The sequence below is a fragment of the Furipterus horrens genome, unplaced genomic scaffold (assembly GCF_987537825.1).
Source record: "Furipterus horrens unplaced genomic scaffold, mFurHor1.1.pri manual_scaffold_12, whole genome shotgun sequence".
NCBI lineage: Eukaryota > Metazoa > Chordata > Mammalia > Chiroptera > Furipteridae > Furipterus > Furipterus horrens.
In genome coordinates, this window is record NW_028327182.1 from 71,142,040 (window position 1) to 71,155,894 (window position 13,855).

The following is a 13,855-nucleotide window of genomic DNA, read 5'->3' on the forward strand; positions in this document are numbered from 1 at the left end:
AAAATAACCGGTCAAAGCAGGGCCTGTGCACTCAGCAGCAGGTCTAGTTCCGCTCCTGCAGAGTCTGCTTCTCAGTCTTGAGCACAGCTTTGTTTGGTCATGCCCTTAGGCCTTGACTCACATTACCGGCCTATGCCTTAGTCCATCTTTCTCTTCTGCCCAAATCCAACCTGTCCCTCAAGGACAAAGGCCACACCTTTCCCTGGTCTCACCAATTTCTCTGTCAGAGACTTAGAACATTTACTGCTTGACCGTTACAATTTTAGCATTTAATTGTAGAATGTTTTACCTTGCCCTGTATTCTTGGCACTGTTCACCTGTTAGAAGGAATATCTGTTTATTCTTCTGTATGACTTTCTTTGTGCCAGATTTGGTAGGTGCTCAATACTGACGTTTATATGTTTAAACAGGATTAGCAGCTACTTTGAAGGAACTCAAATACCAACTACGAACATTCTAGCAATTATTTACATGAAGGGTGACTAAATTAAATAACTTTACAGATGAATTAAAGGATTCTTTGCTATACAATGATATCTTATAGGGCTCCTTCAAGTACCAAGCTCCCAGGGTACAGTTAAAGTGACCTGATTTACAAAAATTCAGTTTAATAACAATTCTCTAGAAATATTAACTGTTAAAGAGGAAGACACTCATGTTCCACTGCATTTCTGTAGAGGAAAACATCTTCCAACATTTTAGTTTTGCTTTGTATATGTTCTTTCTGTTCATTGCCTACTATAGAATAAAGTTCAGATAAAATTAAACATATAAGCTTCTGACACCTCATCTAACACCCCAGGGATCAATGACAGGAATAACTGGATTTTATCTTGCCCACTGTCAAAAAGAGAAGATTAAAGATAACCTTTCCACATTCTTTTTCGCAGTTAATAAAAAGCTAAAATTACATGTTATATAATATGTAATTATGTAACTAATATATGTACCTATAACTAAATTCTGTACAAAAATGACAATCTCAATTAATGAGGATAGAAAAGGAATAGATAATATGTAAATTAACCAGAGAAAAAGTAGAAAATCCATTTTCTCCCGAAATTTGACTCTAAAAGTATATTTTTAAATGTAATAGTCCTGTTTTTATCTTTTTTGTAACTTCTATATAAAATTGCATAATATTTAATCTCTGATGGTTAAAAACTATTTCAATGTCTAATATTAGCCTGAACACCTCCAACTGTGCAATAATATGGCTATAGGTAAAGCCATTTAGCTGAATATATACCAACATAAGCTAACTCTAAGACTGGAACGGCAAAGACCAGACAGACATGCAAGAGGTCATTCGCCATTATATGACGTCTCTGGAAAATCTTGCTGATCAATTATGAGATCCTTTACTCCTTCCCAATTCAGCACCCCACCCAAGTTGTCCCATCAACCCACTAGAGTTGGCACCTATTGGCCATAAATTTGTTCTTTTAAATAAATGTATAAATATAACCTTCTTTGACTCTTTTTACTAGAGCTTTCAAAAATTTATAATGTTTAAAATATGATACTGCATGATCATTTATACGCAAAGTATATAATGCATTAACTTTGATACTCCTTATAAGAGCTGCAATATTATGAAATAATATTGTATTAATAGACTATTTTCAGTTTATCAATCACTCAAGGCACTTCCATTTTGTGAAGTAATATATACAATTGATTTTACTATGGTATCTTTTACACTATGAAAAAAATGTAATGTATACGATATCAACAAATCAGGTAATAAAAATTTCTAATTTAATACTTGGTTAAAATATCCTGTTCTGTACATTAAAATTATTTAAAACTGTTCAGAATAAAGTCAAATGTGAAAAAAATAACATTTTATTCCTGTCCTTGCTCTGCCCAATCCTTAGCTATCTCTCTAAAAAAGTAAGTTCATTTAAAATATGGAGTTTGAGATTTATGCGCAGTTGCAAAAACCTGTTTAACTACTGATTTATAGTTTTGGTCAAGGTATTTATCTTTTAAATATTTTAATAACTTAGCTAATTGTTTACTCTGATAAAAAAAGTTTGAATTCTTAAACTATGAAGATAAATTTTCAAAATGTGAGACTTCTGGCCAAGATGGAGGCATAGACAGACATGCTGCTTCTCTCTCCACAACTAAGAAGGAATACAACTACCTCAAAACTAGAAACAACCAGAAGTTCCAGAAAAGCAAACTACATGGAAGTCCAGAAAACAAAGATATAAAGAAGAAATACTCATCCAGACAGGTAGAAGGGGCGGAGAGGATGCAGTGTGGTGGTGGCAGCAGCAGCGGCAGCAACAGCAGGCCAGCAGAAAGTGCAGTCACACGTTTTAAAGTTAGGAGGGACACCTGGGGAGCGTTCCCAGCTCCTCACCAGACCGAGCAGCTCACAGGCCAGCACCGGGGGAAATCAAGCCTCATCGCTTTTCACTGTGCAAACCAGTGGCGGCTGGGATGGAGGCAGAAACTGCTGGTCTCAGCAGAGTACACTTGTTGAAAAGGGACGCATGGACCTAGAACGTCCGCAGACCCACCCACGCTGAGAACGACGGCCAGGGAAGCAGCTAGAGGGGCGCCAGTCCAGTGTGGAAGTGGGAGAAATGCCTGGAAAACAGGCGAGTGCTGGGCAAGAGGCATTGTTCCTTCTCAGACCCCTCCCCTGCATAGAGCGCCACAGCGTGGTGAAACAGGTCGCCTGTTACTGACAAATACCTAAGGCTCCGTCCCTTACAACATAGTAGGAGCGACACTTCTCCCTGGGACACGGAAGCGAACAAACACAGGAGACTTCCGGCCAAGATGGAGGCCTAGGCTGACACATTCCACCTCCCTCCACAACTAAGAAGGAATACAACTACCACAAAACCAGAAATAACCAGAAGTTCCAGAAAATACATGGAGGTCCAATGTATGAAGTTATAAAGAAGTGGTGCTCATCTGGACAGGTAGGAGGGGCGAAACCGGGGAGGAGAGTTCAAGCTGTGCTATCCACGGCGGCAGCAGCGACGGAGGCAGGACAGCTGTAAGCACAAACACCCGTATTTAGGGGGAGGTGAGAAGCACCTGGGGAGCACCCCCAGCTGCAGACCAGACCGGTCAACTTGCGATTCCAAAGCCGGGGAAGGCAGACCTCCATTGCCTTGGATTGTGAGGCCCAGAGCAGGTGGGGACGGAGGAGGAGGCTCCTGGTCTCTCAGCAGAGACTGAACGGCAGGAATCCATCTTGGACCTCCACCCCCGCAGGAAACACCACAGTGTGGTGAGAAGGGTCACCCGGTTGTGATGAGTGCACAGGGCTCTGTCCCCTATAGCGTAGGAGGTGTGACAGCCCTGCCCAGGAAACAAAGGTAAACACAAAACTGTCAGGATGGCACAGATCATGATAGAGATCCCTGTGACACAGCTGACCAGACAGCAAATATCTAATCTAATGAGGCAGCAGATAGGAAATCTTTCTGAGGCTCAGTATGGAGCTTTGCTTATAAAAATGCTTACAGACCTAACAGCAGATCTTAAACAACAGGGAAAATATGAAGGCTAGTTCTGCTGAAATGAACAAAAACACATATGAAACTAGTGGTGAGGGCAAGAAAACCAGGGATCAAATCAACAAATCGGAACATAGGGAAGGAACAAACAGTCAACCACTGCAGAAAGAGGAAATGAGAAGTGAGGAAAATGAGGAGAAGCTCAGAAACCTATCGGACAGCTATAAGCGGGTCAACATCCGAATCACAGGGCTGCCAGAAGGCGAAGAAGAAGAGCTAGAAATTGAAAAATTATGTGAAAAAATAATGAAGCAGAACTTCCATACCTTGGGGAAGGAAAGAGACTTACAGGTCCAGGAAGCACAGAGAGTTCCAGAAAAACTGGACCCAGGGAGAACCACACCAAGACACATTATAATCAAAATGTCAAAAACTAAGGATAAAGAGAGAATATTAAAAGCAGCAAGAGAGAAGAAAAGAATTATGTACAAAGGGGTCCCAATAAGACTATCAGCTGATTTTTCAAAAGATACTCTGCAGGCAAGAAGGGATTGGCAAGAAATATTCAAAGTAATGAAAAGCAAAAACCTACAACCATGATTACTCTACCCAGTGAAGCTGTCATTCAGAATAGAAGGGCAGAGAAAGTGCTTCCAGGACAAAGTAAAACTGAAGGAGTTCATCAGATCCAAACCACTGTTCTATGAAATGTTAAAGGGACTGGTTTAGGAGAAGGAGGATCAAAACTACGAACATTAAAATGAAAACTGTATCACAACAACCAACAACAGAAGCTAGGGAATTGAAACAAAGGCAGACTAAGTAGGCAACGAGAGTGGGAAAAGAATTATAGGTATGGGGAATTTTTTGGGGAGAGGTCAGTGGGAAGGGGGAAGAGGGGAAAGGGAGAGAGATGGTACAGGAATTAAGCATAGTAGGAGGGAATGGAGTAGATAGGAACATGTTGAGAAGAACTATATGCACAACCAATGGGCATGGACTAAGGAGGGGAACAACTTGAGGGAGGGTGGTCACTGGGTGGAGGGGAACAAAGGGAAAAGATATTGGGACAACTGTAATTGCATAAACAATAAAGCATATTAAAAAAATTTTCAAAATGTCCAAATTTGCATTTACTAGGTAAAGATAGCACTCTTTAAAATGTTTGTCTTGCTAAACTATAAAAATTATTGTATGAGGTTGCTATTTAAATAAGTTACAATTGTGTATCTTTTTTCTTAAGAAATAAATTTTAGGCAAAAACAAAAATAAGGTTAAAAAACAAATTTGAATTTGACCAAAAATTAAAATTGAGAGCAGTTATGAACACATGTAAAATATGGTAGATTTGATCTGGCAACGTTTAAACATTGATAGCTCAACTGTAAAAAGAACTACCCCAGTAGCTACTATTTCACAGTAGACATGACAGAGGCATTTGTCAACAGCAAATCTGTTAACCTGAAGGTGAACAGAAGGAGTTTACGGCTTTGAGGAAAGTATTCTAGAAGATGTGACTTATACCTTGAGAGGTAGGAACAGCCATGGAGTCAAAACTCTGCAAGAACTGCTAAGGAGAAATGTTAGACCCAAATTATATTACTTCTTAACAGAATAGCTTTCCTAATAATTACAAAAAGAATGTCCTTTCTCAATATTTCAGATATAGAAATGACTTAAATACGTTCAAAGAAGTATCTCGAACAAGAAGAATTTATGCAAGTCTGAATAAAGAAAAAATGAGCACTTAAAAAGGGGCATTTTAATTGCAGGTGCAAAAAAGACAACTCGGCTGGTCAGTCTTTCATGATCTGGTAACTGTTACAAGAAAGAGTACTTTCCTTTAAGCATGGTAAAAGCACTATGAACAACAGTACAACCCATTTCTCATCAGTTGAAATGAATACTAAATATCAAATTTTATCTATGTAGTAAAAACATAACTCCCCTAAAATGCACTTGATGGGTCCTTTCAAATTATCCTATATTAGTTGCTACAGTCTAGGAATAATGAACAAAATTAAGAATCCATTTATTAAATACTCGCTAAACTTGTGACAAAACAAATGATAGAATTTTTAAAATATCAATAATACAGCATTTCAGCACTCATTAATGATTATTTAAAAGACACAGTTTTGGCTTAAGTATTCATTCACTGGGTATATCGTAGATGTCAAGTGCTCACTTTAATTAGAAGTTCTTATAGAAGAAAGCTAATACTGAAACAACAAAATGTTTAACAGTCTAAATAGCTGTGACCATTATATAAATACCCAGAATGATCTTACAGTTGCAATGGGTCCATCAACATGGTAATCCAGGCTGAAGACATCCCACCCAGTGTCACCCGGAGACACCTAAGAGCAAAAACAAACAACTGCAGGACTTTCCACCACCAGTGTTACGCTTAATGCTGAAGAACATGTCAAATCCTCAAAGAAAAGGCAATAAAATAAAGCCCAGTTTTTAAAACCTGCTCGGTAGTTTTGAGTGTTAGCTCCATGAGAGCACAGAACTGCACCTTTTTGTCACCTCCTGGGTCCTCAGCACTGAGACAATGACAGGCACACAGTAGGTGCTCTACCAATATTTTGGAATGAAATATTTTTAAATGAATATTGTAAAATGTGAATATTCATCACCATTTCTTTATGACAAAAACCCACTGCTTAATGTGTTCCAAATCCTTAAAAGTCAACACTAAAAAAAAAATAACGAACAGGTTCTGTTAATGGTCCTTCATCATAACTAAGCAAATGGTGTCTGAGGTTTATGACGCTCATTTCCCTAAGCAACATCATCTTCTGTCAAACTGACACTAAACACAGCTATTTTTGATAAATACTATAATTATTATATATCATCTCTGTGCCTCCTATCAACATTACCATTAACAGGACCTATTATTTAGTAGGCACCATATGTCCTGCCAAGCACTGTAACAAGTGCTGCAAATTCTTGGCCCGGCAGCCCTGTGAGGGGCCCCCTTCATACGGTGAGAACTGCGACCTGCTGTGGTATAGAAGTGCAGTGACTTATCTAAGATGACACCATAACAGGTGACAGAGTGGGGATTCAAACTCAGGTTGTCCAATCTTTCAGTAATAAGCCTTACCCACTAGACTAGATGTGCCTTAAACAACATGGAAAACATTAGGGGGAGTATGCCAGTCTCAGCAAGAGCTCGCTGCTTTGTGTAGATTGCACAGAACCCAGAGCTGCAGTACCTCCAGCAGCCTCACATCCAGTCTTCTGAGGATCTCAGGACTGTCAAACTGGGCATTGGTGGCTCGCACAGCAGTTTCAAGAATGCCAGTCAAGTTGTGTTGATACAAAGTCGTAGCTGGACGGGCAAGTTCTGGTCTTAACAGATTTTTTTTTAAATAATAAGAAAATGTTACTTGAATTCTTTATGAGCTGTGTAGAAACTTATAATTATAAAAAGAGCTCAAATTATAAAAACTAAAGACAAATGCAACCAATATGACATAGTAACAAAACATTCACATAATGAACTATAAACAATATTTCACCAAGTATTTAGGGAAGTAAGGCATCTTCTTAAATCTCAAAAAAAATTAATCTGATTCATCTTAAACTGAAAATACTTACATATGCCAAATAAAGTTAAAGTTTTTCAACTTAGGAGAGGTCTATAGTAATTTCCTACATAGATCCAATGGGAGCAGAGGTCTTTATTAAATCAAAAGAATCAGAAAAGTGGATGTCATGATTCTTAAGGCTAAGAACTACTGCATTATCAGTAAATGTCTCTGAAGGGGTACTAATATCTGGGTTTCTAAATATGAAGCTAACATTTCTGTGACCAAGAACTGACAGAGTTAAGAACACAGTCAATCATCCCCAGGTGTGCATATAAACACTGTCAACTGCAGACCTCGATGGCAGTAAAACATCAGGCACACACAGGTGAAAAGGGACATAAGCTTCACTCAGATAAGTCTGAGGCAAGTGAGACATTGGTGACATTCCCCCTTAAAACTGGACACTTAAAACATGCCTTTGAGAAAAAATAAATTTTTCACTTAATACCAAATATGAGATATTCTTGGGCTCTACACCAGTCTGCAGAACTAGGCTCTATGTGTGGGTCCAGTGATCCATTTCAACAAGCTCTCTAAGGGATTCTGATGCATACTGAAATCTGAGGACCAAAGGCCCAAAACAATTGCTTAATCAGCACAGATATGATTGAAAGATAACATACTGTTTTAAAGTGTCCTAAAGAGAACACCAAAAAAATAACTTCCATTCTTATATGCCTGAGTGAAAATCACTAGTCCCATGCTGTGGTCCACACTCAGCATGCTCACTCTGACCAGTGCTGCCTGGGAGTCCTAGGTTGTATCCAGAGGGTCTAACTGTCTACTCTAGAACTCAGAGCATGGCCGGCTTTGGTGCACAGCTGTCTTCATCTCTATGGATGAAGGGGAAAGATACATATCTAATTAATGTCATGGAACAAAACAAAAAGAGTAGTAATCATTTTTTGTTTGTTTGTTTTTTAATTATTTTTAAAATCGGAAGCAATGTAAACTAAAAAGTTCAGTTTTAAAATACATTTTGTTTTTATGGCTACTTTCAAAGTAAAACTAAGCCAACTGTGATTGTGCTATGTGCTCCTCATGCACTAGACTGCTAGTACTACAATGTTCGTAAAGTGCACAGCTTCTCCCGAGGGCAAAGCACAGAACAAGTAAAAATAAAGAGACTTTAACATGACAATGTGACGATTTTCTTTTCTGATTTTATCTTACCAATATGTTGTGTAAGAATTCAACAAGTTTTCCTCTAACGCCATTTATTCTTTAAACAAAAACTGTAAGATTCTTTATCAGGTTTAAATATATTTGTAAAAATCAAAATAGTTTTCATACTTGAGCAAATCCATTAAGTGCCTTATGAAGTCTCCTTGACCGAGAAGCAAGTACCGCCTCATGGCCTGCATGTGGTCCAGCAAGCTATACTTTTTATTGAGAACATCCAATAGATATTTGCTGGTCTCAAAATAAGCTGCATCAATTTTCCCCTGAAAGGCATTTTCCAAATCTGTGAATAAATCTGCGGCTGTAAAGAACAAAAGAAAAAAGTACACAAATATACATAATTTGCATTGTAACCAAGGAAAAACTGAGGGTGTACACATATTGTACAAAAGTCATTGCCAATGCCTGCAAATGGCATTAGTGACAGCCCAAACAGGTTATGTGCATGGTCAGGAAGGCACAACGGACTACTCCCAAGCCCACAAAACTGAAAATGCTGATGTCTGACTAGGTTTACAGCAAGACACCCGCATTGTGACCTATGGGAGGATCCCCTAAGTGCACTACCCATCAATTCATAGATTTAAAGTTCAAATTACCTTCTACAATTTAAGTAACTCAAAATCTTGCTAAAACACTTTGGTGAAAAGTACAAAGAATAGAGCGGGTCAGTGTTGAATTACCTGCACATGCCTACAAGATATTTTCAAAACTAGCTTCAAGAATTAACCAAAATGTACATGTAATGAGCTTTGTGAATTGTGAAACCCGGTGTGAAGGTTAGGTACTATTGTCATGCAGCAATATCAGAGCATCAGAGAGTAAACTCTAGGGAAAGATTTGAAGATTTTCCAGGGGACATGTAATAAGAGCAGACTGTCACCAACAAAAAAGCATAAGTAACATAAAACTTAAAACATGTAAAGCTTAATAGAGCTTTTAAAAACTAATTTACATCACAAAACCATTTATAGCTAAATATCTGATTTTATTTAAAAACTGTAACACTTGTGCTAGCAATGTCAAGAAACAATCTAAAAGTCAAAAAAGGTAGAATATGTGTTCAAGGTTAAGCAAGAAGAGACAAGGTCTTTAGAGTCCAGTTTAAGTCTTCCTCACTACCTCAGTTACCAATATGAAAATATCAGAAGACTTCAGGATTGTTTTTTGTTTGTTCTTCAGAATAGGCCCATTAAGAAAAACCTATTTTAAGCATTGCCACTATTCCAATTACACATTAATATGGGAAAATCAGGGTGTTCATAAATGAGTAAAAGGTGCTCTGTATTCTGTAGAAGGGGAAGTCTGATGATGCAATAACATGAGGACACTGCTCAGTGAGTTGTGCCTATTTTAAGCAGGGGGTGGAGGGGATGAGGGTACATATTGCTATTAATTTCTGTAGTTTTAAAAATGTAAATACCTTTTCCCAGAAATGTTTTTACTATATCATTATTTGAGTCATTATGGATTTTCATTCTAAAGAAAAATTTTAAATTAACCAATTTCAGCCCAAAGTGGCCTATCAGAAGACACACCATCCAGAGCTCTTTTGTACACTCATATTCCTTAATGATTTAAGCATCTCTTATGCTCCCGTTTGTAAAAGTTTACTCATTCTTTAGTCGCACTTTTAAATTTTCAAAATTTTTCACATATAATATAAATTTGACTTCTTCCATTGCTTTTTTATTATTAGCAGTCCTTCAGGATTTACATATTTTATCTTCCAAACTGTACAATAAGCTTAATAGCAAAAAACCCCAAAACACCATGTTCCTGTTCTGCACACTGCAGCAGTGGAGAGGACAAGCATAGCAATACTTGCTATAACTGAGAAACAGTAGTGGCAGTAATTCAATAGCAGCAGCCATCTCTATGGGGGATACTGCATGCCAGGTACTTATTAGTTGCTTTACAATGTTGTTTGCCCACAACAGCACATTCCCTGCCTGTGGGTCTCCACAGCAAGTACGAACACACACTATTTGGCCTCTCAAGGTAGTCATCTCTCTAGCCACTAAGGGAAAGTCAAAATCTATCAACAGAACTCTTCACCTGGCTCTTCTTGCTTTTCCTACCTCTTAAACATACGTATTTCTCAAAAATATGTACTAGAAATGCATCTCTCCCTGTTCTAGGAACTAACCTAGTATCTATGGATCCCTGAAATGTATATATACAAATTTGTTTGTGTTAAATGCCCTTGGAGCCCTGGCCAGGTGGCTCCATTGGTTGGAATGTGGTCCCTTACACCAAAAGGTTGCATTCAATTCCCAGTAGGGCTATGTACGAGAGGCAACTGATCAATCTTTCTCACACTCATGTATCCCTCCCTCCCTCTCTCTCTAGCAAATCAGTAAAAACATATCCTCAGATGAGGATTTAAAAAATAATAATAAAAAAATAATGAATGGCCTCGGGGAAGCAGGCTGGAGGGGTGAAAGAGAGGTGTCTTACAGCTGAAGTTATCGCTGGGCCATGGAACCCTCTCCTAAACCACCAAGGTGATTATGGGTGTTTCCTAAATCTCTACAGTTGGCCCTGACCTTGTATGGATTTTCAGTACAGCATTTCCAATACATTCTAGAAATGACCTCTAGTGAGTCCTCTCAGATACTGAAAATCACATTAAGCTAATAGATACATGAACTGATGATGTTCAACATGACTAATTATCAGGAAAATGCAAATCAAACCACAATGAGATACTTCCACAACTGTGAGAAGGGCTATTACCAAAAAGATGAGAAATTACAAATGTTGATGAAGACGTGGAGAAAAGTGAATCCTTGTGTACTATTGGTAGAAATGTAAATTGATCCAGTCACTATGGAAAATAGTATGGAGGTTCCTCAAACAGCTAAACACAGAACTACCATATGATCTAGCATTTGCATTTTTGGATATTTATCTAAAAAAATTGAAATCAGGATCTCCAAGAGATACCTACACTCCCTTGTTTACTGTAACCTTATTTACAATAGCCAATATATGGAAACAATCTAAATGTCCATCAATAGATGAATGGTAAAGAAAATGTGGTATATACATACAATAACTATTAGCCTTAAAAAAGGGCCATTCTGCCATTTGTGACAGCGTAGTTGGACCTAGAGGACATTATGCTAGTGAAACAAGCCAGACACAGAAAGAAAAATACTGTATGGTATCATTTATATGTGAAATCTAAAACAGTTAAACTCCCAGAAGCAGACAGTAGACTGGTGGTTACAAGAGCTGGGGGAATGAGGAAATGGGGAGGTAGAGGTCAAAGAGTACCAAGTTTTGGTTATGCAAGTAAATTCTGGTGATCTATATAGGATATCTATATAGTAATCTGTATGGTACCTATTGCTAACAATACTGTATTATACACTTAAAGAACTTTATATGTACATCTCAATTCATTTATCACTTTCTACCTTTTATTATTTATTTAGTACTTTATTCTATTGCACATCTTATCACCATACCTAGATTACAAACTAATGAAAGACACAGCTATGGTGACTTCGTATTATCTCCCCTATAGTTACCGCAATGTCATAAGCAAAATAAACGTGAATGAACCAAGATGACACTCTAAACAGCAAACATAGACAAGACTGAAAACTTATACATGTTAAGTCAGCCACACACAAAATATCATGTAATTGTTGAGGCTAGGGCAGGCAGCAAATGGAAAAAAATAGAAAACAGCAGTGAATGAGGAACAACCATAAATCACTTAATGCAGGCAGACATATATGCAGCATTTGCAATACAATAAACACTTGTAAATCCTTGCTGATTTCTAGACAAGCTTCTGAGTTCCAAAGTATAGTTAGCAACACTTTTTCCTTCATATTCTTATTTTGGCATATTGTTAGTATATTTAAAAAGTAATGCAAATAAAAGAGCTACGCCTATCCAATATTTACTGTTTAACTCTATAAAAAGGGGAATTCAAAATTTTCACAATAATAGACATTTAATACAAACATACTGTGTATTAAGGTATATTTCAATAATATAGAAAATGTGTCAGTCCTGTTGAACGAAAAATACTTCAAGTAATATATATCATCCTTACCACCATCATCGTCACCACCACCACCATCACTACCATCACTATCCATCACCACCACCATCATCACTGGCATCACTACCATCACCATCCATCACACCATCATCACCACCACCAATGCCATCACTACCATCACCATCCACCACCACCATCATTGCCACCATCACTACTATCACCATCCATTACTACCACCATCACCACCACCACCATCACTACCATCACCGTCCATCACCACCACCATCACCATCATACCGTCTTGAGGTGATTCTGCAGACTTAGTCACAGCTATCATCTTTGTAGTGGGCGTCTGGTCATGACAAACCTGGTGTAGGAAATTTATTGATTTTCCTATCAAAAGGACCTAAAAAAGGAAAATATCCTAGAGTCACCTTTATATAAAATTAAAATGATCAACTGTCCAACTACAATAATATTCATAAGAAACAAATTAACTATTGATTAAAAACTATATAACAAGAATAGGTGAGATGGTATGGAGTGAATTCTAGAAACTGAGATGTTATTAATACACACATATTAATATGTCGATGTATTCAAGTAATATATACTTCACCTCAAGAATGCTAATTCTAAAATGGCAACAAAATATTGTTTAACTGAATATTTTCTCACATAATCCAGGTAGACACAACATTAAAACATCAAGAGCCCCAAAATCTCTTCTAACCCTACCTTCCTAGATTGATCCATCGTGATAAATGAAGGAATCATCGATTTCCTTAAAGTATACTTGTCATGCCACAGTCGATCTGTTTTAACGGTTGGGTCTGATGCTACAAAAAACTGAAGGCAAAAAGGCATTGAAACATTAAAAAGTGACATGTACAATAAAATATCATCTAACAGAAACATCAAAGAATGTTATTCTAGAAAGCAAATTTCTCCAGATATAGGGAAACTTATCATTTATATACTGGAACTTGTTTTACAAAGCATTTGTACATAATCACATATTTCCCAGACCTTTAAAACCAAAGACAATGAGAACAGGTTAAGCTCTTTCTTGAACTTATGATCTTCATTATGAATATCAATTATGGCCTCTGTTATGTAACACTGAAGATCTAGCTGTGAGGGCCACCGAATGTGCTTCAGTCCTTAGTAAAAACATACTGACTTCGAAACCTGACTGAATATTCAATTCATACCAACTTTATAGTTTTTCTGTTACTTCCATCTACCGAGACCTCTGCAGGTTTACTTGCAGAGTCCCCAAGTCTGGAACCCAGAGGTGCTTAAGCTAATGTACTCTGCTCAGACTGTCAGTTTCAGGCAGACCATGATGTAGGGGAACGGCCAGTGCCAGTCTACTCAATACAAGTGACCTTCTCTTGTTAGCTCTCCCCAGAACCACTCAAGCTCAGAAGCTTCTCCCTTGTCCACCGTGCTTCTCACCTTTGCATTCTCCACCAATCAGCCTGATCATGGACATCAGAAAGAACATGGAATGGTAAGGAGAAAACTAAATTGCTATTGTTTCCCATTTG

At 37.8% G+C, this 13,855-nt stretch overlaps 1 protein-coding gene across 1 annotated transcript in view; it reads right to left on the reverse strand.

Moving 5' to 3' along the window:
• The window catches only part of TUBGCP3 (tubulin gamma complex component 3), a 118,750-nt gene that overhangs the window by 29,188 nt on the left and 75,707 nt on the right, over positions 1 to 13,855 (reverse strand). Inside the window, exons 12-16 of the mRNA XM_090258319.1 lie at positions 13,041 to 13,151; positions 12,600 to 12,708; positions 8,390 to 8,579; positions 6,719 to 6,854; positions 5,780 to 5,848 (exon numbers count right to left, since the gene is read on the reverse strand). Of these exons, the coding sequence (XP_090114445.1) occupies positions 5,780 to 5,848; positions 6,719 to 6,854; positions 8,390 to 8,579; positions 12,600 to 12,708; positions 13,041 to 13,151 (615 nt within the window). The remainder of the gene's footprint in view (positions 1 to 5,779; positions 5,849 to 6,718; positions 6,855 to 8,389; positions 8,580 to 12,599; positions 12,709 to 13,040; positions 13,152 to 13,855) is intronic.